Source organism: Sphaerodactylus townsendi, linkage group LG12, assembly GCF_021028975.2.
Source record: "Sphaerodactylus townsendi isolate TG3544 linkage group LG12, MPM_Stown_v2.3, whole genome shotgun sequence".
Lineage (NCBI taxonomy): Eukaryota > Metazoa > Chordata > Lepidosauria > Squamata > Sphaerodactylidae > Sphaerodactylus > Sphaerodactylus townsendi.
In genome coordinates, this window is record NC_059436.1 from 48,739,619 (window position 1) to 48,765,442 (window position 25,824).

Sequence of the window (25,824 nt, forward strand, 5' to 3'; positions counted from 1 at the left end):
GGTGCACTTGAATTTGGAGTATGGTGTATGATTCTGGTTGCCATGTCTAGAAACAGATATTGCAGAACATAGGTGTCAAACTCGCGGCTCTCCAGATGTTATGGACTACAGTTCCCATCATCCCCATGCCATCATGCTGGCAGGGGATGATGGGAACTGTAGTCCATAACATCTGGAGGGCCGCGAGTTTGACACCTGTGTTGTAGAAGTTGAAAAGATGGAAAAGGGGGCAAAATACGACTAAGGGGGTTGTGTACCTTTCCATTGAGAAAAAGGCTTAAAGATTGGGGGCTTTGCCTGTGTATGTTTTAATCCTCTCTTTGTTATTTTAAAGGAGATGACAAATGCAACTGAGGAATCATGTATAGATGGTTTTCATATTTCGGACTCTTTGAAAAAGAAGGAAAGGAAGAGAAAGAAACTTCCCAGGGAAACGCACCTGCAGCTTGTTGGCGCTGGCTTTTGTTCACCTTTCGCATCTGATCCCTCCATTTTGCCCTGGCGCTTTGATGACCAACCTTCTGAAGGTATCGAGGCTCCTCAAAAGAAATCCAAGAAGAAATCCGGCCAGGACAGATCTGATGCCCAGTCAGACTATTCTTGCACCACAACTGAGAGTGAGCTGACCAGTGAGGCAGGAACAGGAGTGTTCAAGCCCAAGAAGAAGAAGAAGAAGAAGAAAAGGAAACATGAGCCAGAGAACGGCGAGCAGCTCTGTGTCCCACTGAGTCAAGAAAAGGCTAGTAGTCAACACAAGGCAAATTGTTTGGGAAACGAACACTGGAGTGACAGAGGTGTCAAAAAGAAGAAAGCCAAGCAGGATGAGGCTATTGAAGTGTCCACTGGGTCGTTGAAAAATACGATTGGCTCTGCAAGTTCAGCAGACAAGCATGAGGAAGCAAGCCACAATAGTGTGCAGGACACGGAACTAGAACTCTTCCCCTCCTTACTGTATCAAACACAGTATTCGAGTTTCTCCCAGAAGGAAAGGGCAACCAAGCTGGACATTCTTCCTGGATTGGATAGTCCTGTTGCCCCAAAGAAACCACGCAAGCATAAAAATTCTTCTGCCATGGAGGACCCAGATAGTATTGATGTTGCCCCAAGGAAGCCACGCAAGCATAAACAATCTTCAGACGTGGAAGTCTCCGATAGTACCAATGTTGTTCCAAGGAGACCACACAAGCACAAAAATTCTCCTACCGTGGAAGACCCAGATAGTGCCGACATTGACCCAAGGAGACCACACGAGCATAAAAAGTCTTCTGATATGGAAATCCCTGATAGTACCGATGTTGTGCCAAGGATGCCACGCAAGCATAAGAAATCTTCTGCCACGGAAGACCCAGATAGTAGTGAAGTTGATCCAACAAAGCCACACAAGCATAAAAATTCTTCTGCCGTGGAAGACCTTAATAGACTCGATGTTGTCCCAAGGAAGCCACGCAAGCATAAACACTCTTCAGACGTGGAAGTCTCCAATAGTACCAATGTTGTTCCAAGGAAGCCACGGAAGCATAAAAATTCTTCTGCTGTGGAAGACTCTGATAGTACTGATGTTGACCCAAGGAAGCCACACAAGCATAAAAAACCTTCTGCCACAGAAGACCCAGATAGTAACGATGTTGATCCAACAAAGCCACGCAAGCATAAAAAATCTTCTGCCACGGAAGACCCAGATAGTACCAATGTTCCCCCAACAAAGCCACACAAGCATAAAAATTATCTTGCCGTGGAAGACCCTGATAGTATTGATGTTGATTCAAGGAAGCCACTCAAGCATAAAAAATCTTCTGGCATGGTAGTTCCTGATAGTACCGATGTTGGCACAATCGATCCAGACAAGCATAAAAATTATCCTGCCTCGAAAGACCCTGATAGCATTGGTGTTGTCCCAAGGAAGCCACGCAAGCATAAAAAATCTTCTGCCGTGGTAGTTCCTGATAGTACCGACGTTGGCACAATCGATCCAGACAAGCATAAAAATTCTCCTGCCTCGAAAGACCCTGATAGTCTTGGTGTTGTCCCAAGGAAGCCACGCAAGCATAAACATTCTTCTGCCGTGGGAGACCCTAATAGTATTAACGTGGTCCTAATCAAGCCACACAGGCATACAAATTATTCTGCCGTAGATGACCCTGATAGTTTCAATGTTGACCCAGGGAATCCACACAAGCATAAACAATCTTCTACCCTGGAACACCCTGATACTACCAATGTTGACCCAAGGATGCCACGCAAGCATAAAAATTCTTCTGTGGAGTACTCTGGTAGCACTGACTTTATACCAAGGAAACCACAGAAGCATAAAAATTCTTCTGACATGGAAGACCCTGACAGTACCGATGTTGCTCCAACGAAGCCACGCAAACATAAGAAATCTTCTGGCATGGAGGACCCTGACAGTACCGATGTTGCCCCAACGGAGCCACGAAAACATAAGAAATCTTCTGGCATGGTAGACCCTGACAGTACCGATGTTGCCCCAACGAAGCCACGCAAACATAAGAAATCTTCTGGCGTGAAAGACCCTGAAAGTACCGATGTTGCCCCAACGAAGCCATGCAAACATAAGAAACCTTGTGACGTGGAAGACCCTGCTAATGTCGACATTGCCCCAAGGAAGCCACGCAAGCATAAAAAATCCTCTGACGTGGAAGACCCTGCTAATGTTGATGTTGCCCCAACGAAGCCACGCAAACATAAGAAACCTTGTGACGTGGAAGACCCTGCTAATGTCGACATTGCCCCAAGGAAGCCACGCAAGCATAAAAAATCCTCTGACGTGGAAGACCCTGCTAATGTTGATGTTGCCCCAACGAAGCCACGCAAACATAAGAAACCTTGTGACGTGGAAGACCCTGCTAATGTCAACGTTGCCCCAAGGAAGCCACGCAAGCATACAAAATCTTCTGACGTGGTGGACTCCGATACCACCGATATAGGCTCTGAAATGGAAGAAACTGTGAAATCTGCTACTGTTCATGACTCGATAGGAAATAAATCACGGGTCACACGTGTCCCTTTGGAAGATAGCAACAAGTACGTATCCTTTGAGGGAATGGGTCAGGCAAACACAAAATCTTATTGATATCTGTTTCAGTGATTCACAGCATTCTGAACCCCAGGGGCCCCCAACATGGTGCCGTGGGTGTCATGGCACCCACCAAGTGTTTTTAAAAAACGGGCAAGGCCTGGTAGGACATTGGCCTGCGAGGCTTTGGATTGGCTATTGATTGGATATTTGATTGGCTATTGAATATTTGATTGACTGTGCAGATTTTTTAAACTTGCTTTGGCCAAAGCTGCCACACAGCTCAGGGGTCTTTACTGGGAGATTGACGGAAAGCTGTGGCAGCCATTTTCTGTCTGGGTCCACTTTCTGCAGCAGCCGTTTTGTCTCTGCACTCACCACACCGTGTCAGAATAGGAAAGGCGGCTCAGGCTCAAAAAAAGGTTGGGGAGATCTATACAGTATCCCGGCCTGATTAGAGACAGTGTTGGCCAGTTCATAAGAACATAAGAACTAGCCTGCTGGATCAGACCAGAGTCCATCTAGTCCAGCACTCTGCTACTCGCAGTGGCCCACCAGGTGCCTTTGGGAGCTCACATGCAGGATGGGAAAGCAAGGGCCTTCTGCTGCTGCTGCTGCTCCTGAGCACCTGGTCTGCTAAGGCATTTGCAATCTGAGATCAAGGGGGATCAAGATTGGTAGCCATAGATCGACTTCTCCTCCATAAATCTGTCCAAGCCCTTTTTAAAGCTATCCAGGTTAGTGGCCATCACCACCTCCTGTGGCAGCATATTCCAAACACCAATCACACGTTGTGTGAAGAAGTGTTTCCTTTGATTAGTCCTAATTCTTCCCCCCAGCATTTTCAATGGATGCCCCTGGTTCTAGTATTGTGAGAAAGAGAGAAAAATTTCTCTCTGTCAACATTTTCTACCCCATGCATAATTTTATAGACTTCAATCATATCCCCCCTCAGACACCTCCTCTCCAAACTAAAGAGTCCCAAACGCTGCAGCCTCTCCTCATAAGGAAGGTACTCCAGTCCCTCAACCATCTTCGTTGCCCTCCTCTGCACCTTTTCTATGTCTCCGATATCCTTTTTGAGATGAGTTCGTTTGTTTAAACTCAGATTTACGCGTAGAGATTGGGAGAGGGTATTTTTAGGAACAAAATGGATGTGCAATCAGGATTTCTGCACTCTTGGAAACCACAAACCCCCTCCTCGTAACCTCTCTGAAGGTCTGGCTGTTGTGGGGTTTCCAGGCTGTGTGGCTCCTGATGTTTTTGCTACTGACATTTTGCCCATATCTATGACTGGCAGCTTCAGAGGTCTGTCACAGCAAAATGTCTTCGTGACAGAGACATGCACGTTACCGTGACATGCTCTGAAGATACCAGCCATAGAATCGGGTGAAACATTTGGAGTTAATGTCTTGTCGAAGGCTTTCATGGACGGATTCAACTGGTTCTGGTGGGTTTTCCGGGCTGTGTGGCTGTGGTCTGGTAGATCTTGTTCCTAACGTTTTGCCTGCATCTGTGGCTGGCATCTTCAGAGGTGTCTCACAGAGGGAAGTCTGTTACAGTGTGTAACAGACTTTCCTCTGTGATACACCTCTGAAGATGCCAACCATGCAAGCGTTGAACAAGATCTGAAGGCACAACCAACTCCCACAACAACCGATTGGAAGTAAAACTGCCTGTCCACAGCCACGCGACCCAGAGACTCCACAACAGCCATGATTCCAGCTGTGAAAACCTTCAACAGTACATCTCCAAAGATCTTTTTCTCAGTTTTGCTGCAAGGATGAAAGAAAAGCACAGCTGGGGGACAGATTGCCAGAAGCAAGGGGAGGGAGGCAGTTTGCAAGCGCCAGGTTAGGAAGTGGGAGGTCTGGGTTCAAATCCTGACTCTGCTATGATGCTGGCTGGGTGATCTGGAGTTATCCACTCTCTCTTTTAGAAGGGTTGTGAGGATAAAACAGGGAAAAGGAGAACTCTGAGTCCCTTGGAAGAAGGTTGGAATAAAAACGTGTTAGATGGAAAGTGGGGTTGACAATGGAGGAGGTCTGTTCCCCCTTTTTAGGTGCCGCTAGACCAGTGATGGCGAACCTATGGCACGGGTGCCAGAGGTGGCACTCAGAGCCCTCTCTGTGGGCACGCACAGAGTTCATCATGTGGGGGGAAATCACACCCCCCCATGCACACATCTAGGGCTGGCCTGGGCCGCTGGGCTCAATTATTAGCATTAAACCTGAGACCTAGTTTTGGAGAAGCAGTGTTGGTAACCCTGTTAAGCACTATTAAACCCACTGATTTTCATGTGAAGAACTAGAGCCCTACGGGGATGGGGCGGTATAATAAATCGAAAAAATAAATAAATAAATAAATAAAGCACAATACTTTACCTGGGAGTAAGCTTGGTTGCTGACAATGGGGCTTGCTTCTGAGTAAACCCTCCTAGGGTCGTGATTCACCCATTGGAAGAGTTGCACGGTTGCTTCAACGCAAAGCCACCGACTACCACCAAGCTTACTCCCGAGTAATGTACGCCTCGGAGCCCACCGTTTTTTTCCAAACTAAAACCTCAGTATTCAGATTAAATTGCCGTGTTGGCACTTTGCGATAAATAAGTGGGTTTTGGGTTGCAGTTTGGGCACTCGGTCTCGAAAAGGTTCGCCATCACTGCGCTAGAATTTTGGGTTGCAGAAGCTCCCATTGAAATCCGTGTTATTTGTCTTTAAGGTGCCATTGGACTGTTTAACTGACAGATCTGCCAACGTCAGATTGACCGTCAGTAACTCTTAACTACAGGGGAGGGATGTGTTTCGAACCTGGGACTTTGCAATGAGGTTGCCGTTCTCCATCCTTTGGGGTGAAACAGCCCAGAGCGACACATTATGTTTCCATCCAGCCCAGCGACGTGATACGTTTTGCTTCCTCTGCAGGTTACCAGATCCCACCAAGGATGGGAGGGAATTGCCTCCCACAAAGGGTCCTACTCAGCCAGTCAGTCAGTCATTCTTCATAGAGCACAATGAGTATCTGGACTGTGATAAGCTTGCCGTGCCCGATTTGGATAAGGCCACCCAGGAACTGGAGGAGTTCATCCCCCACGTGAGGAATCTGTCTGCATCAGCCGTCAAACAGATGGCCCGACGAGACCTGATCCGGTTTAAAAATTTCAAGCAAAAAGGTATGCATGTGTTTGTTCGGAGGCCATTATGTTAGGTAGCAGCAGTGGCGTAGGAGGTTTAAGAGCTCGTGTATCTAATCTGGAGGAACCGGGTTTGATTCCCAGCTCTGCCGCCTGAGCTGTGGAGGCTTATCTGGGGAATTCAGATTAGCCTGTACACTCCCACACACGCCAGCTGGGTGACCTTGGGCTAGTCACAGCTCTTCTGAGCTCTCTCAGCCCCAACCACCTCACAGGGTGTTTGTTGTGAGGGGGGAAGGGCAAGGAGATTGTAAGCCCCTTTGAGTCTCCTGCAGGAGAGAAAGGGGGGATATAAATCCAAACTCCTCTCTTCTTCTTCTAGCATGGAACTGCCTTTCTCCTCAGTTTAATGCACAGTTGTCAAACTCGCAGCCCTCCAGATGTTATGGACTAAAGTTCCCATCATCCCCTGCCAGCATCATGTTATGGACTACAGTTCCCATCATCCCCTGTAGTCCATAACATCTGGAGGGCCGCGGGTTTGACACCTATGGTTAATGCGTTGGTCTCTGGAACCTTTCCTAAACTTCACTAGGGCTAAGCAACTGTATCCTGAGCCCACTGCTCTCTGGGAAGCCAGCCTGCGATGGAATTTTTCCCCAAATGGTGCACTGAGGAGTCTCGACTTCTCCAGCCAGGGCAGGGTTGTCAACTTGGAGTACTGAGGATGCAGCTTCAATGTCCATATTTTCAGTACGCGGATTGCAGGAAGCAACGTGGATTGCGGGGTGGGGTGGGGGTATGACTGAAGTCTATACAGTTATGCATGGGGTAGAAAATGTTGACCGAGAAATTTTTCTCTCTTTCTCACAATACTAAAACCAGGGGGCATCCATTGAAAATGGTGGTGGTGGTGGTGGGGGGGGGGTTAGGACTAATAAAAGGAAACATTTATTCACGCAACGTGTGATTGGTGTTTGGAATATGCTGCCACGGGAGGTGGTGATGGCCACTCACCTGGATAGCTTTAAAAGGGGCTTGGACAGATGTATGGAGGAGAAGTCCATCTGTGGCTACCAATCTTGATCCTCCTTGATCTGAGATTGCAAAGGCCATAGCAGACCAGGTGCTCGGCAGCAGCAGCAGCAGAAGGCCATTGCTTTCACATCCTGCATTCGAGCTCCCCAAAGCATCTGGTGGGCCACTGTGAGTTGCAGAGTGCTGGACTAGATGGACTTTGGTCTGATCCAGCAGGCTCTTTCTTATGCTCTTATGTTCTTAAGCTGAAGCGCTGGGTACAAAATAGAAACACCAAATCAGGCAGAGCTTCAGGTGCCCCTGCGGCAGTACGTTTCTGAAGGACAGAGCATACAGCAAAAAAAAAGATGCTAATTGAGAAATGAGAGGTACATCCCTTAAGTGGATGAATTAAGAAAATTCACATGGCCAGGGATCCTGATGGGCGGTTGCCATCTTCTGGCCTGGAGCAGGGGTCAGTGGGTATGCGTGGTCAGGGGGAGGTAGTCGAGATTTTCCTCCATTTTTCAGGGAATTTAGATGGCCCTGTGTCTCCCTTCCATGCTTCTGTGATTCTCCAAAGAAGAAGGAAAAGAGTTGGATTTATATCCCCCCTTTCTCTCCTGTAAGGAGTCTCAAAGGGGCTAACAAACTCCTTTCCCTCCCCCATCACAACAAACACCCTGTGAGGTGGGTGGGGCTGAGAGAGCTCAGAAGAACTGTGACTAGCCCAAGGTCACCCATCTGGCGTGTGTGGGAGTGCGCAGGCTAATCTGAATTCCCCAGAGAAGCCTCCACAGCTCAGACGGCAGATCGGGGAATCAAACCCTGTTCCTCCAGATTAAAGCAAACTTGCTGTTAACCACTACACCACTGCTGGAACAGGGGTCACTGGGTATGTGTGGTCAGGGAGCGGTAGTTGAGATTTTCCTCCATTGTTCAGGGAGTTTACTAGATGACCCTGTATCTCCCTTCCAACTCTGTGCTTCTGTGATCTCCAAAGGGAGGTGTAATGAGATAGTTTAAGAGGGGGAGGTGTGCTGGTCTGCAGTAGAACAGGTAGACTTGATGCATTAGAGACCAACAAAATTATTTGGGGTAGGAGATTTTGAGAATCAGCCCCCACCCCCCACCCCCCAGATACATATTCACATAATTTGTAGTCTTCCTTTCTCACTGGGATGATATTCAAGCGCTGCCCTCCCAGAGTAGATTGGGATCCTGGCCTCCATCTTGGTTTTCTTCTCTCTTGTATGTGCTGCAACAGTGACCCAGCTGCCCCTGGGTGGAATCACTGTATCCCGCAGCACATTTTGATGCATGACTTTCTCCTTCCTTCCTTAATGCAGGTGTTTCAGTAAAGTTTGGCAAGTTTACCCAGAAGGAAAACGACCAGCTGAAAAAGAACGTGGAGGACTTCTTGCAGGAGAGCGGCATAGAAAGTGCAGAGAAGCTCTTGTTCACCCAGCGCTTCCCGGAAGACCGAGCAGCCATCAACAAGCTGAAAGCCCGGCTTTTGTTCGGCATCAGGATCGGTGAGGGTTCTGCTACAGCTTGGTTCTCGGTAGAGAAAAGGTGTGATTCAGCCAACGCAGAGCATTTTGAAGCCCCCTTGACTGTGACTGGAGGGAGCGACCTCTGCGTCTAACCCTCCCATCAGAGGCGGAGCTGGGGGAAACTGTGCCCAGGGCGTGCGCACGCTCTGTGCTTCTGCCGCGGCACTGCCCGCCCTGGAACGCTCCAACCATGCCTCCGCCGCTGCTCCCCCCAGGGTGTCGTCTCCCCCCTGTCCCGTTGGCGCTACGCCACTGCCTCCCATTCACAAGTCTGGTTCTTTCTTAAAAGTGCTTAACTTTGCTAAATTGTGCACTGATTCTAGGGATCTTCAACACCTCTGAGAATTATAACTTCTTGAGTAACTTTCTAGATAACAGGTAAAGGTTGCAGAATTAAATTAAAGAATTAACCAAACTCTATGCAAGCACTAACCAGTGGTGGCGAACCTTTGGCACTGCAGATGTTGTGGACTACAATTCCCATCAGCCCCTGCCAGCATGGCCAATTGGCTGATGGGAATTGTAGTCCATAACATCTAGAGTGCCAGAGGTTCGCCATCATGGCACTAGGTTATTTCTGACCCCTGGGATGATGCCACGCCATGACATTTACTAGGCAGACTTCCTTCACGGCGTGGTTTGCCATTGCCTTCCCCAATCACCTGCAGTTTCTAAAGGGTGCATATTTTTCTTTAAGATTTTCTTTTAAGGAGGTGTGTGGGAAGTATCGTGTTTCATCCTGCCCTTCCTCCAAGGACCTGCCAACGGGTCTTGCGGTCTTCCCATTTTATCCTCACAACAGCCCTGTGAGGTAGCTTGGGCTGAGAGAGAATGGCTGATTCAGAGTCACCCACTGAACTTCACAGGAGAGTGGGGATTAGAACCCGGTTCTCCACAGTCCTGGTCCAGCCCTCTTACCTCTGCTGGCTCCGTCACTTGATCCATGCTAAGCAAAACACTTTACCACCAGCTATCCGGGCCCTGCGGGATCTTGGAGAGTTCCGCAGGGCCTGTAAGACCGAATTGTTCCACCGGGCGTTCGGAAGGGCCGACCGCTGATGTGTGCCCCCCCTCCTCCCCCCCCCCCTTTATGGGGCCCTTAGCTTTCTGGGTCTGTTTTCCAGGGTGGGTTTACTATGTTTTATGAAGTTTTTGTCGGATGCCGTAGTATTTTAATCAATTCGCTGTTTTAATTGGGATTTTAATGTTATTGTTGTTATTATTATGTTGTTCACCGCCCAGAGCCCTTCGGGGGAGGGGCGGTATACAAAATTGATCATAAATAAATACATAAATAAAAAGGGGAAGGTACACACTAAATTGAAAATGAAGAAAACTTGTACCCAACAGGCTACAATGATAACTTCAAAAATTAGTTCTCCCACTGGAGTAGCAATTTACTAATGAGTAACCAAAATAATTCTATAATTTTACAAACAGTAACAAAATGTTTTGGAAAAATTGTTTACATTCTCCCATTGGAGTAATATATAGATACACAAGTTAGAACGGCACGGCAATATAATCAAAACACAATGATAACAGCTAGCCAGAATCCAGATAATTAACTGGCCTCGTTAAACTTCACGGCTGTTCTGAAAAGAAACAAAATAAAGACTTGTTACAAAGAATTACAATTTACATGTAAAACTGATTTCCAAAACATGAAAATACTTACAGGCAGGTCAAGGTTTTTCAGTGTACAATTTACAATGTATTTTCAATGTATAATCTACAAAAAATGAGTAAATAGTTGTAATTATAGCGTTCAACCAGTAACAATTTGATCAGCATTAGTTCTGCTTAAATGTGAAGTGCGTTGTAAGTTTGCAGACTGTTTTGTTAATATATTTATGCAAAAAGGGCAGCTTCTTTGGCTGTTAGGATAACGATAAATTTTGCCATTCTTGAGAGATTTCCACTGCTCCTCCCTGACAAGTCAAAGCTGAGTAAACAGGCGGGGAAACAGTGATACTGAGGCTTACACATAGCATGCGAGTAACCATGCCACCTGTGTGCCATCAACATGCCTGCATCTTGGTGACCCCTGCGACACTCAGCTTTGGCAAAAGTGAGATATCTGGGAGGATGCGGGAAGAAAGAAGAGGTGGGGGAAAAGGGGAAGAATGGGCTCAGTCAGTTACCTGTGGGATCCTTTTTGATTGGGGAGGATAGCGTAAGGGCCAGCAAGAAGAAGGAGAAGAAGGAGAGGAGGAGGAGTAGTTTGGATTTATATCCCCCCTTTCTCTCCTGTAAGAGACTCAAAGGGGCTTACAATCTCCTTGCCCGCCCCCCACCCCCCACAAACACCCTGTGAGGTGGGTGGGGCTGAGAGAGCTCCGAGAAGCTGTGACTAGCCCAAGGCCACCCAGCTGACGTGTGTGGGAGTGCACAGGCTAATCTGAATTCCCCAGATAAGCCTCCACAGCTCAGGCGGCAGAGCTGAGAATCAAACCCAGATTAGATTAGGTTCCTCCAGATTAGATACACGAGCTCTTAACCTCCTACGCTGCTGCTGCTACCTAACACTTCTTTCCATTCCAGTAGCACAAGGGACACTTACTTACTGACTGACTGACTGACTGACTGACTGACTGACTTACTTACTTACTTACTTACTTACTTACTTACTTACTTATTTTTATTGCTTCGTTTTCTATACCGCCCTATCCCCCGAGGGGCTCTGGGCGGTTTATAACATAAAATCCAATCCAATACTAACAAGGAGCAAACAATAAAAACAATTTACCTAGGCTCCAATAATTAAAATTACTAAATAAACAGTAAAATCCCATTTAAAACAGCGGTAATACAATAAAGGCGCCGAAAGACCTATTAACAAACCGTCCCCCCGAACCAGAAAAAGGGAAGGACGGCGGGTCCAAACAATATAAGGGCAACCCTGATGTTAAAACAGAGCAGAAAACTTACCCAATAGGTGAGCACTTCAGGCACACAGGGAGCTGAACATCCGGCAGGTATGAATTCGGAATTCGGAGTAAATGATTCCCCCTTCTTGTTTAAAAAACCTTGTGAATTCCAGAGACTGCTTCAGCTTAACTGTAGCCACAAAGTCTTTGAGATGGATTCTCATCCGGCCGTATCATGAACCGCTGTCTGACTGAATCTAGATGACTTGTGGATTAGAACGTAGGCCTCAAACCGCCCCTCCCCCCAATAACCTGAAGTGAATTGTCGGCATCAGTGTGGTGTCTTTAACTAAGGCTTGGTTTCATTTTCTTGCAGCGGAAGGAATTCCCCGACCCTGGAGACTTGTATATTATAGAGCAAGGAAAATCTTTGACCCCAGGAACTCCAGGGAAAGGTAAGAAATCCTTACTTACTTACTTAGTTAGCAATCCTTACTTCTGCTCTACCCATGGCAGGATTCCAGCCTTTAGTTGCAGCAGATACCCACCATGGAAATATCCTGACAGACCTCTCAGGTACCTCTTGGACGATCCCATTCTTCATCTTGTCCCTGCCTGAATCCTGAGCGGTTCAGATATCAGAAATAGGAGGTTTTGTTATATATATCAATTAACATAACGTATAACAGCAATATCAGAAGAAGACGAAGAAGAGTTTGGATTTATATCCCCCCTTTCTCTCCTGCAGGAGACTCAAAGGGGCTTACAATCTCCTTGCCCTTCCCCCCTCACAACAAACACCCTGTGAGGTGGGTGGGGCTGGGAGAGCTCCGAGAAGCTGTGACTAGCCCAAGGTCACCCAGCTGGCGTGTGTGGGAGGGTACAGGCTAATCTGAATTCCCCAGATAAGCCTCCACAGCTCAGGCGGCAGAGCTGGGAATCAAACCCGGTTCCTCCAGATTAGATACACGAGCTCTTAACCCATTGTTCAGTTTTTATGTTCAGTCAGACTATCTAATACTGGGAAAAAAACCTATAAACTAATTCCTTGATAATTCTACTATTAATGTTAAAGATAAACCACTTTTCATCCGTAATCAATTGGACAAAAAAACAACTTCTCCTTTTTCTTGAAATGGAAATGTTCCCTATTTCTGCTCGGCTTTGTCACCGATGCTTTCATCCCGCCCTCTAGGTATTCTGACCAAGAGAAGAGGAAACTGATGGAGTATCAGGCCATGTATGGCAACAACTGGAAGAGGATTTCTGAACTGATGTCTCGAACCAGCCACTCGGTTGCGCTGAAGTACTCTCAGATGAAGTCTGGTACGCTGTTCTCTGTTCTCTCTCCCTTTCCCCAGATCCTCAAAACCAGGGCTGAGTGCAATCCACCCTAAAACAACAAGGCAAGATTCTGCCCCCCTTTCCCACTTCCGGCGCAGTCCAGACTCTGCGAAAAGGAGAGCTGAGCTCTGCATTTTAAAATTACGCGCACTGAGAAAAGTTGATAGTTTACGGCAGTGATGGCGAACCTTTTCGAGGCCGAGTGCCCAATTGCAACCCAAAACCGACTTAGTTATCGCAAAGTGAGAACACGGCAATTTAACCTGAATACTGAGGTTTTCATTTAGAAAAAACGGTTGGCTCCGAGGCGTGCGTTACTCGGGAGTAAGCTTTGTGGTAGTCGGTGGCTTTGCTTTGAAGCAACCGTGCAACTCTTCCAATGGGTGAATCACGACCCTAGGAGGGTTTACTCAGAAGCAAGCCCCATTGCCAGCAACCGAGCTTACTCCCAGGTACAGGATTGCGCTTTAGTTCTTCGCATGAAAATCAGTGGGGTTTAACAGGGTTACCTACACTGCTTCCCCAAAACTAGGTCTTAGGTTTAATGCTAATAATTGAGCCCAGCAGGCCAGGCCAGCCCAGATGTGGGGGGGGGGGCACTCTGTTTGCACGTGCCCACAGAGAGGGCTCTGAGTGCCACCTCTGGCACCCATGCCATAGGTTCGCCACCCCTGGTTTACGGTATTATATAATTCAGTGTCTTTTCTGGAAACTGTCTCTAAACAGGGTGCTCCCAAAATTCCTCCCAGAACTTCAACAGGAGCTAATCTAATTTGCCTTCAAGTCAGGGTTTCCGCACATTCAAAATCCACCTTGTCAACAAGACGCTTATCTCAGTTTTCTGGCGGTGTCGTGGAACTACTGGGCACTTAGCCTTGACTCGGCAAAGAATTAACCAAAACAGAATTTGCTTCTCGATGCCTGAAAAAGAGAGAAAATAATGTAGAAATCGCAGGAACTATCAAATCCAAATCTTACCAGCTGTTGGTCATGCTTATGTTGGAAGTCCAAAGTCACAAGCCTGTGCTGTTTGCAGTGCTATTTGTAGCCCAGGATTGTGGGTTGGGGAATGCCTTTTTAACCATCAGCAATGCTGCCCCCAAATTAGGCAGTGGTCGCAGAAGGGAAAGGAGTTTGTAAGCCCCTTTGAGTCTCCTATAAGAGAAAAAGGTGGGATATAAATCCAACTCTTCGTCTTCTAAAGCCCATTCACCTCATTGTGTTCTTTGATGTTTCTTTCTGTGCAATATTTACCTTAGAGAAGAAGAAGAGTTTTGGATTTATATCCCCCCTTTCTGTCCTGTAGGAGACTCAAAGGGGCTTACAATCTCCTTGCCCTTCCCCCCTCACAACAAACACCCTGTGAGGTGGGTGGGGCTGAGAGAGCTCTGTAGAGCTGTGACTAGCCCATGGTCACCCAGCTGGCGTGTGTGGGAGTGTACAGGCTAATCTGAATTCCTCAGATAAGCCTCCACATCTCAAGCGGCAGAGCTGGGAATCAAACCCGGTTCCTCCAGATCAGAGTGCACCTGCTCTTAGCCACTGCTCTTAGCCACTACGCCACTGCTTCTCCCTGACGTTTTTGAGCTGCAGGCACCTTTGGAATTCTGACAAAAGTATGTGGGTGCCGCCACAGAATGGTTGCAACAGGACCAATGGCCAGCAGTCAGTAGGACTGAATATTGAACACAATACTCCATCGCTAGTGTGAACAGAGTCTGCAAATGGGGCTATGAGACACGCTCATAGCCCCATTTGCGGGCTCTGTTCACACTAGCTACTTAGCTGTTTAGTCCTACTGGCTGCTAGCCAGTATTTGTGCACTGCTCACATTGCATTGATTCCTAGTGCACAACCCCCACCATTGTATTTTCTATGCCGCAGGCCAAAGAATGGCTGCTCAGTTTACCCTCAGTCACACAATGAATATCCTCACGCCGTTGGCAAAGCTATATTTTTAAAAATCTGCCTAGTCCAGGGGTCTGCGACCTATGGCTCTCCAGATGTTCATGGACTACAATTCCCATCAGCCCCTTCCAGCATGGCCAATTTATTTATTTATATATCAAATTTCTAGACCGCCCACCCCCGAAGGGCTCTGGGCGGTGTACACTAGGCCAGACACAGTACTACATACAATAGGCCAACACAACAGTACACAGAATAAAATAAATTAAATCAGGTTAAAACAATGTACAAAATTCATAAAAATAGCAGCAACAGTACAATACAGCAAGAATATAGCAGAATCATAGAAATATATAAGTATATGGCGCCCGAACCCAAGGCCGGACAGGGGAGCAGTGTAGATTAGATGTTATATTGGGCGTGCCGATGGTGGAATGGCACGCAACACAGGTGGCATCCCAGAGGGGGAATCCGCGACCGGCCTCACCAAAAGCCCGGTGGAACAAAACCGTTTTACAGACCCTGCGGAATTCACCAATTGGCCATGCTGGCAGGGGCTGATGGGAATTGTAGTCCACGAACATCTGGAGAGCCACAGGTTGCAGACCCCCGCCCTAGTCAGTCAGTAGCCTTGCTGGAGAAAAGCTCCACCAGCCCCATCCATTTTCTGGAAACCCTTGATAGGCCCTATGGCCGTGGTAGCGAACCTTTGGCACTCCAGATGTTATGGACTACAATTCCCATCAGCCCCTGCCAGCATGGCCAATTGGCAGAGGCTGATGGGAGATGTAGTCCATAACATCTGGAGTGCCAAAGGTTCGCCACCACTGCCCTATGGCATCCCGTTGGGAACCTCTGCAAAAAGTCCGTATCTTATGCAGTGAGCCACATCACTGGACATGTATCTTTGACCAAAAACTGTTGGAAATAAATTGGAATTTTATATCTGCCATCCAAATATGCAGATGTTACAATCTACACATTGGGAATCCCCAGGGGATTGGGGGTAAGAGGGAGAGAAATGATTGGGAATTCCTTACACTCAAATCCTCCAGGATTCTCTGACTGGATAATCTTGACTATGCTTTGTTCTCTTGATTTTTAACCTGCAATTTTGCAAAAAAAAAAAAAAATCCAGTGGGAATTAACGCACTAGACTCTGTGCTGTTGAACTTGCCTAGCGCCAAAACAGAGTTGGCCCACTTCTACCCCATGCAAGTTGAAGGAAAACAATGCTGAAATTATCTCTTCTCTAACTCTCTCTTTTTTTAAGATCCACTTTTATCTTGCCAGCTGTTGTTCTAAGAAACAGATGGTGTTATTTTATAGCAGCTTCTTCTGTGTGTGTCTAATTAGCACTTGCAATGGACTTTGGAACTATAAAGTGTTCTAAACCCATGCTGCTTCCCAATAATTTTGAAATATGGGTTAGCTGCATTTTGATAAATATTTGCGGCATACTAAAAACGATAACGAGGCAGTAGAATCGGCCTTAGAAGTCTGCCCCGTCTCTGAAACTTTTATCCTTGGTTAAAATAAAAATAACTGTTCAGCATCTCAGTGCCTGGTGGTGTAGAAAGAGGCTGGGACTCACATAGATCCCTCCCAGTAAGGATCCCCAGTTTGTTCTGATATACTGCAGACAGGAATGGAGGCTCTTCTGCCACTAGACTAGCCCCTACAGGGGGGATAAAGCTGGAGGATCATTTCAAACTACCGTATATACTCGAGTATAAGCCGATTTTTTTCAGCACATTTTTTATGCTGAAAAAGCTCCCCTCAGCTTATACTCGAGTCAGTATACTCAGCTGGGTCGCGGGCATTCATCCTTCCCTCTCTGCGGCCGACGCGGGGCGGCGTCCTGCGACCTTTCCACCCTGAAATACTAAGTCAATAAGTTTTCCCAGTTTTTTGTGGTAAAATTAGGTGCCTCGGCTTATATTCGGGTTGGCTTATACTCGAGTGTATACGGTAGTTTACCTGTCCTGCCTTCAGACAGCCTTCCCAAAGAGAAGTCAGAGCATCTGCTTGTTATTTTAAACAGCAATACGTAATTTGATCTGATGTTTGCTACACTCTGATTTAAATGTTGATCTAAACCAAAAACAGAGCCAAATCAAGACTTGTACATAATGTAGAAGGCTTTCACGGCTGGAATCAACCGGCTGTTGTGTGTTTTCCAGGCTATGTGGCTGTGGTCTGGTGGTGTTCGCTGCTCACATTTCGCCCACAACTGTGGCTGACATTTTCAGAGGCGTTGTCACAGTAAGGTGTGTTTCTCTCACATGTCTTACCGTGTGCAGATGCCAGCCAAGATTAGGAGCAAAAACTACCTGACCTCGGCCACACAGCCCCCCAAATCCCCAACAGCCGATTTTATACATACTATTTAAAAATAATTCAAGCAGCACCAGAGTCTGTGTAGTTAAACTTTATTGTGAACATTTGGGTGACAACAAGGCATGATGGTTTTTATTACTGTAGCTGAGATCCATCTGTTTGTCTTTTTTTTCTTGTATTTACCGCATATTGCTTGAGCTTGCGACAGATATAGCATATTTATGTGAATTAACCTGTGATTGACATTTAAAAAAAACCCCCAAAACTGCAGTCTGTCACTTGAGCTGGCCTACCTTGTCAAAAGAAGGGGTATGTACTCTCCAAAAGAGTCTGTGATCTCCTTCCTGGAGCAGCAGTGGCATAGTGGTTAAGAGCAGGCGCACTCTGATCTGGAGGAACTGGATTTGATTCCCCACTCTGCCGCTTAAGCTGTGGAAGCTTATCTGGGGAGTTCAGATTAGCTGAGTGACCTTGGGCTAGTCACAGTTCTTCTGAGCTCTCTCAGCCCCACCTACCTCACAGGGCGTTTGTTGTTGGGGGTGGGGTGGGGAGTGGAAAGGGAAGGGAGATTGTCAGCCCCTTTGAGTCTCTTCATAGGAGAGAAAGGGGGAATATAAATCCAACTCTTCTTCTTTCTTCTTCTTCCTCCTTCTCCCGTTCACATGTGTTTCTTCCACTCTGAAAATCAAGATATGTGCTCAGGGAGGATCCAGGTCTCCCATGCATTCTTGACATTCTTAGCTTCCTCATGGTGACTGCATGGGTATCTTCTTGGGATTCATCTCTTGACATTCTTAGCTTCCTCATGGTGACTGCATGGGTATCTTCTTGGGATTCATCTCTTGACATTCTTAGCTTCCTCATGGTGACTGCATGGGTATCTTCTTGGGATTCATCTCTTGACATTCTTAGCTTCCTCATGGTGACTGCATAGGGTATCTTCTTAGGATTCATCTCTTGACATTCTTAGCTTCACTCATGGTGAAGGCTGCATGGGTATCTTCTTAGGGGATGCATCCTCTTGACATTCTTAGCTTCCTCATGAGTGACTGCATGGGTATCTTCTTGGGATTCAATCTCTTGACATTCTTAAGCTTCCTCATGAATTTGACTGCATGTGAGTATCTTCTTGGGATTCATCTCTTGACATTCTTAGCTTCCTCATGGTGACTGCATGGGTATCTTCTTGGGATTCATCATAAGAACATAAGAACATAAGAACTAGCCTGCTGGATCAGACCAGAGTCCATCTAGTCCAGCATTCTGCTACTCGCAGTGGCCCACCAGGTGCCTTTGGGAGCTCTCACATGCAGGATGTGAAAGCAAGGAGCCTTCTCGGCGGCTGCTTCCGAGCACACCACCCTGGTCTGCTAAAGGCATTTGCAATCTCAGATCCAAGGAGGAGGGATCAAGATTGGTAGCCATGAATTGACTTCTCCTCCATAAAATCTGTCAAGCCGCTTTTTTTAAAGCTATCTAGGTTAGTGGCCATCACCACCTCCTGTAGCTGACAGCATATTCCAAAAAACACCATTCACCGCGTTAGCGTGAAGAAGTGTTTCCTTTTATGAGTCCTAATTGTTTCCCCAGCATTTTCAATGAATGCCCCTGGTTCCTAGTATTGTGAGAAAAGAAAATTTCTCTTTCTGTCAACATTCTCTACCCCATGCATAATTTTATAGACTTCAATCATATCCCCCCTCAGACGTCTCCTCTCCAAACTAAAGAGTCCCAAACGCTGCAGCCTCTCCTCATAAGGAAGGTGCTCCAATCCTTCAATCATCCTCGTTGCCCTTCTCTGCACTTTTTCTATCTCTTCATCTCTTGACTTTCTTAGCTTCCTCATGGTGACTGCATGGGTATCTTCTTGGGATTCATCTGTTGTCACCTGTGTCTGCAGCTTCCTTCCCCCACTCTTGGTTGTCTCCCTCAGTGTAACACCTGGGTTCGAGCACCTTAGAGACCAACAAGATTTTCGGGGTGCAATGTTTGACAGCCAAAGCTGCCTTCGTCAGCTACAAGTTGGAATAGGAATCCCTGAAGAAGGAGTTGTTGTTGTTGTTGTTGTTGTTGTTGTTGTTGTTGTTTGGATTTATACTCAGCCTTTCTCCCCTGTAAGGAGTCTCAAGGTGGCTTATGAACTCCTCTCCCTTCTCCCTACAACAGGCACCTTTTGGGGCTGAGAGAGTTCTGAGAGAACTGTGACTGGCCCAAGTCCACCCAATGGGCTTCCTGCGGAAGAGCTAGGAATCAAACCCGGTTCATCAGATCAGAGTCTGCTGCTCTTGTGCAAGAGTGGAGGCTCAAACAGCAGAGAATCAACAGAGTCTTATCTGGTGAACTGGGTTTGTTTCTCCATTCCACACATAAAACCTGCTGGGTGACCTTGGGCCATGCACAGCTTCTCTGAACTCTCTCAGCCCCGCCTACCTCACAAGGTGTTTGCTGTGGGGAGAGGAAGGGAAATGAGTTTGTCAGCTGCCTTGAGACTCCTTACGGGGTATCAATCCAAATTCCTCCTCCTCTTCAAATACAGGGAAGGGTGTCAGAGCCACAGCCGTTGGGTCCATTTTTCTGGCTCTGGTGGTTGTCTTCCTCTTAGTAGAGCAGCAGATTAGTAGAGCAGCAGTGGCGTAGGAGGTTAAGAGCTCGTGTATCTAATCTGGAGGAGACGGGTTTACGATTTGGCTCTGCCACTTGAGGTTGTGGAGGCTTATCTGGGGAATTTAGATTGAGTCTTGTACACTCCCACACTGCATCAGCTGGGTGACCTTGGAGCTGAGTCACAGCTTCTGCAGGAGCTCTCTCAGCCCCACCCACCTCTAGGGTGTTTGTTGTGAGGGGGGAAGGGCAAGGAGATTGTCAGCCCCTTTGAGTCTCCTGCAGGAGAGAAAGGGGGGATATCAATCCAAAACTCTTCCTCTTCTTCTTCTCTTGTTGCCAAAAAAAAAGGGTCCTTTCTGCTCATGGCCCCCCCATATCCTGGCCCGTTCCTTTGAAGTATCTCTTGCTTCTTTTGTGACTTCAGAGCCCAAGTCCGGCCGTTGGAGCAAAGAGGAGACGAAGAAACTCATTCAGGCTGTCGAAGGGACACTGCGGGCAAACTGCAGAGAGTTCTGCTCAGCTCTGGAGGAGGAGAATGAAGGCAAAGCTCTGTCAGTGGTGCGGGAGAATCTCTACAAGGGCATCTCGTGGGTGAAGGTCGAAGCCATGGTGGGCACCAGACACTGGAGGCAGTGCAAGAAGAAGTGGTAAGTCCTGAAGGAGGGTGGGGCAGGTGTGTAAGTTCGAATCCTCTGCTGGCTGTGATTTACCTAGCTTCTCTTGTGGTCTTCATTGGTAGGTTGGTAGGTCATTTATTGCGTTAGCGATAGACCAGGGGTCTGCAACCTGTGGCTCTCCAGATGTGCATGGACTAAAATTCCCATCAGCCCCTGCCAGCATTTTGTTTATGAATGTACACGTTCTGTATTGACTGTGACGGCCTATGGACTACAATTCCCATCAGCCCCTGCCAGCATTTTGTTTATGAATGTACACGTTCTGTATTGACTGTGACGGCCTATGGACTACAATTCCCATCAGCCCCTGCCAGCATTTTGTTTATGAATGTACACGTTCTGTGTATTGACTGTGACGGCCTATGGACTACAATTTCCATCAGCCCCTGCCAGCATATGTTTATGAATGTACACGTTCTGTATTGACTGTGACGGCCTATATGGCAGGGGTCTGCAACCTGTAGCTCTCCAGATGTTCATGGACTACAATTCCCACCAGCCAATTGGGCATGCAGGCAGGGGCTGATGGGAATTATGTAGATCCACGCTAATTTATCCTGAAAGTTACGGCAACACCGAACCCTGCCATAAGCCCATCACAGTCTAATACAGAGGCTATACCGATAAATTAACATAAACCATGCCTGCAGAATTATACATTCGAGGGAAAGAACATCAAAGTAAGATAAACCAAGACATAACAATTACAATTTAAAAGAGCTGTGGCTAAGAAGTGTAAGAAGCAAAATACACAAACCAACAAAAGTGCAAAATATACAAAAAATCACTACCTGATAGGATTAAAATGACAAAAAAAAAATTATGTGTGCTACAGTTTGGGCTTTTTACTCGAAGATACGTTAAGGCGACCTCCTTCTTTATTAGAATTGGAGATAGGTGAATGTGGTTGTGGCCTTCATTGAGTTACTCTCCCCATTAGGAAGTTTCTCCTTGGGTTTGCTTGAAATCTGGCCTCCTAAACTTTAAGATCTAGCCCTGCACTATATGATCCTTTCGCGCTTTTATGCAAGAATAGCAGCACTTTCAATCCCACTTTCACAATGTCGTTGGCAGAGTGGATTTTAACATTCGCACCGAAGTAAAATCCAGCTGGCAAAGTGCACTGAAAGTGGATTGAAAGATGCAGTATTCTACCGCAATGTCTTGAGAAGGAGATCATATAATGAGACCAGATAACTTTAAACTACCGGTATGTATGGTTCGCTCTGTTGGTCCATGACTGTAATAAATTATTCATTGATCGAGTCCTGCCCACTGGAGGAGCAGAGAAACAAGTCTTTACCTTTCCACTTGAAAGCCCTTCAGGTATTTGCACGGCACAATCCCTGTTCATCATCTATCTTCTGAGAGCCAGCATGAGTATAGTACCGTAATGGTGGCCGAACCTTGCTTACAACACTCCAGATGTTACATGGACTACAAGTTCCCATCAGCCCCCAATTGTGGCCCATGCTGGCAGGGCTGATGGGAATATGTAATCCACTGTATCTGGAGGAATATGCACCAGAACCATACCACTAATTATAGTAGTTAAGAGCAGCGGACTGTAATCTGGAGAACCCGTCAGCCCCACCTACCTCACCAGGAGCCTGTTCTGGAGAAAGAAAAGGCAAAGGAGTTTGTAAGCCGCCTTCGGTCTCCTTACAGGAGAGAAAAACGGGTATAAAAGCCAACTCTTCCGCTGCTACTGTTAGCTCACCTTTGGCTGGTCCCGTTCCTCTTCGACTTCCAGCAGAAGTGGAATAAAATCTGCCTAACCTAAATCCTTATATTTAAAATCCTACAATACATGTGAAGTCCTTTGAACGCAAATTAAGGGAGTTCTCTCTTTTGTGTTCCTGCAGTGCATTTTAATATGCAAGATGTTCGACCATCGCCTTCTGTTTCCCTTGCCAAAGAAAATCCTCCTGTGAAGTAGGTTTTATAGATGCTCACCTGCGTCCAGAAAAAGTCAGGATCTGGGGAAGTTGCCCAGTGAGCTTGTAACTAAAAGAAAACGCTCTGAATCCTGGTCTTTCCGTTCATCAGGTGGCATTGAGTTAACTGTTAGGTTTTGGCAAAACGATCAATTAATTGACTCTGGATTTGAAAATCAGAACATAAGAACAAGCCAGCTAGATCAGACCAGAGTCCAGCTCTTTGCTACTCGCAGTGGCCCACCAGGTGCCATTGGGAGCTCACATGCAGGATGTGAAAGCAATGGCCTGCGGCTGTTGCTCCCGATCACCTGGTCTGTTAAGGCATTTGCAATCTCAGATCAAGGAGGATCAAGATTGGTAGCCATAAATCAACTTCTCCTCCGTAAATCTGTCCAAGCCCCTTTTAAAGCTATCCAGGTTAGTGGCCATCACCACCTCCTGTGGCAGCATATTCCAAACACCAATCACACGTTGGTGAAGCCTTTATTGGGTGGGCAACAAGGACTCAGACTGCAGGAAGCCAGATCTGGGGATCCCGGTTCCTGCAGACACATTTATTCCCCTCTTTCCCTGCTCAAACACCCCTTCCCATCTTCCCACAGATTAATAGAACGACAAGGTGTGAAAAGCTTATGGAGTTCTGAGTGTCTCAAGGCCAAAGCGATCGTCTTCTGCCCAGTCTCTGCCAGAAGCCCCCATGCCTCCTTCCCACCTTTCAGAGGCCCAAGGCGAGGTCGCCTTGTTAGCTATGTTACCAAGCACAGAGATTTAGAGCAATAGGTCCATTAACATAAGATGGACAGGTATATGAAAGGATGCTTCCTCTGGCCAGGTGTGGCCTTGAGCTTTGAATCGTTTGACTGCAGGGAGGGCGGATACCATCCCTGACATTCACAAATAACAAATCTGTTTTAAAGAACAGGAATTACATTGGGGAATGTATTGTCGAAGGCTTTCACGGCTGGAATCATTGGGGTGTGAGAACTTCCCATTTATACCCAGCGTGTGATTGGTGTTTGGAATATGCTGCCACAGGAGGTGGTGATGGCCAGTAACCTGGATAACTTTAAAAAGGGCTTGGACAGATTTATGGAGGAGACGTCGATCTCTGGCTCCCAATCTTGATCCTCCTTGATCTCAGATTGCAAATGCCTTAACAAACCAGGTAACTCAGGAAGACGCTTGGCAGCAGAGAAACCCTTGCTACTTTCACATCCATGCACAGGCTAACTTTCAAAAGGCACCTGGTGGGCCAATCTGACCAACGTAGAATAACTGGACTAGATGAACTTTCTGGTCTGATCAGCAGGCTAGTTCTTATATAATTCTTATGTCATAACAACCATAGGCTTCACAGAACTGGGCTGTATGGCGCGTGTTCTGAAGTAGCATTTTCTCCTGGCCGTTTTGCCTGCAACGGGAGAAAATGCTGCTGGAAGCTATAACTCATACAACCGAGGAAGCTCACAACACCCCGATATATAATAGGGGACTTAATCAATTTGTTGATGAAATTTTTCTGGACTTTTTTTTTTTTTAACATTAGGATGTCAATTGTTACCAAGAGGATGTCCAGAGGGCGGGTGATGGCGTCGGGGCGTGAAAATTTGCAGTTCAAGATCAACTTGATTGAAAGGTATCTGTTTTGTTTCCTGTATTAAACTTGTTGAATTTTTAGGAGCGTGTTTCTTGAGAGATAAATGCCCACGTGCTGTAAATAGATGGATTGAGGACCTTGTGCTTGAATAGCCACAGGCTGCAGCCAACTTCTGGCAATCCCAGCAAGATCGGCTGTACGTGCTGCCTTCCCTCCCGATGAAGATCTTAGGGCAGCGGTTCTCAACCTGTGGGTCGCGACCCCTTTGAGGGGTCGAGACCCTTTCACAGGGGTCTCTGCATCAGTGTTCTCCATCTGTAAAATGGATAAATGTTAGAGTTGGGGGTCACCTAAGGTGACCAGATGTGAATTCCGGGGCCCGGGGTGTTAGGTGGCAGCGCCTTGTCGCCGCAGCATCATACATGTGCACGCGCAGCACGCCCGGGCCTTGCACTACCTTCTGGGAGCTTGCCATTTTACTGCCCTGTGACAGAGTGAGCGAAACAGCATAAAGCCCAGAAAGGCGATCGCGGCAACCTCAAAAATCCAGGACAATTGAAATAACCTGCGGGACGCGGGACAAATTGTTTGAAGGCAGAACGTCTGGTCAGCCTGGGGTCACCACAACATGAGGAACTGTATAAAAGTGTTGCGGCATTAGGAAGGTTGAGAACCACTGTCTTAGGGCTTTAGAAATATTTGATTGTACTGGTGCACAGAAAACAATTACATAGAGAAGTATTTTTAGGTATTCTGAACATTTTATAGAAACTTATGGTTAGATCTGGCCCCAGTGGTGTTATATTTTATTTCAACTTTATATCTTTGTGTGTGGGGGGGTGGGGGGGTGTTCCTTTTTAAAAAATAGTTACTGGATTTTGAGTGTTTTCCGCCACCTGCCTGCCTGCCTGCCTGCCTGCCTGCCTGCCTGCCTGCCTGCCTGCCTCCCTCCCTCCCTCCCTCCCTCCCTCCTCCTCCTCCCTCCCTCTAAGAAATAATTTTTAATTTTTTCAAAAAAGAATGTATTATTTTTGCCAGGCTGCCAGCACCCTCCTATCCGGTTACTCCCTTGTAAGCCCATTGAATTCAGAAGGGAGTAACTGCCTGGGATAGCACCATTAGTCAAGCCATGTAATGTCAGTTTGACCAGGAAGAAGAAGAGTTTGGATTTATATCCCCCCTTTCTCTCCTGTAGGAGACTCAAGGGGCTTACAATCTCCTTGCCCTTCCCCCTCACAACAAACACCCTGTGAGGTGGGTTGGGGCTGAGAGGAAGCTCCTGAAAAGCTGTGACCTATCCCAAAGTCACGCCCAGCTGGCATGTGTGTTAAGAGTGCCCAGGCTAATCCTGAATTCCCCAGATAAGCCTCCCACAACTCCAAAGCGTGACAGAGTTGAGAATCAAGAGCCCAGTTCCTCCAGATCAGAGTGCACCTGCTCTTAGCCACTGCTCTTAGCCACTGCTGCTACGCCACTGCTCTTAGCCGCTACGCCACAGGCCTGCTACAAAGCATCTCGAAGATGCTTCTCTGCCTCTTTAACTTGAATACTTCTTACTGCCGCTTTTGATGTTCTTCATTCTTGCTAGATGTTTCTTTTGGAGCTCTGTGGTTTTTGCTGGAAGGCAGAGGGTGTGGGCCCTGACCAGAGGCGTAGCTGGGCCAGAATGTGCCTGGTGCGCCCCCTGTGTTTTCCGCCCTGCCCCGCTCCCTTCCCTTTCCTTAGTTCAGCCTGGGAAAGCAGCCTGTTCTCTTCAAGCTGAAAATGGCCTGGTGGGAACTACACTTCCCATGAGTCCCTGGGG

The 25,824-nt window shown here is 47.1% G+C and overlaps 1 protein-coding gene across 2 annotated transcripts in view; it reads left to right on the forward strand.

Annotated features, from left to right (window-relative positions):
- TTF1 (transcription termination factor 1) overlaps window positions 1-25,824 on the forward strand; it is a 36,307-nt gene that overhangs the window by 3,833 nt on the left and 6,650 nt on the right. For both annotated transcript variants that reach the window (XM_048512089.1, XM_048512090.1), the window contains exons 2-8: window positions 335-3,042; window positions 5,959-6,206; window positions 8,534-8,719; window positions 11,987-12,065; window positions 12,806-12,936; window positions 20,231-20,453; window positions 23,970-24,059. In XM_048512089.1, coding sequence (XP_048368046.1) covers window positions 338-3,042; window positions 5,959-6,206; window positions 8,534-8,719; window positions 11,987-12,065; window positions 12,806-12,936; window positions 20,231-20,453; window positions 23,970-24,059 — 3,662 coding nt within the window. In that variant the 5' untranslated portion in view covers window positions 335-337. The remainder of the gene's footprint in view (window positions 1-334; window positions 3,043-5,958; window positions 6,207-8,533; window positions 8,720-11,986; window positions 12,066-12,805; window positions 12,937-20,230; window positions 20,454-23,969; window positions 24,060-25,824) is intronic.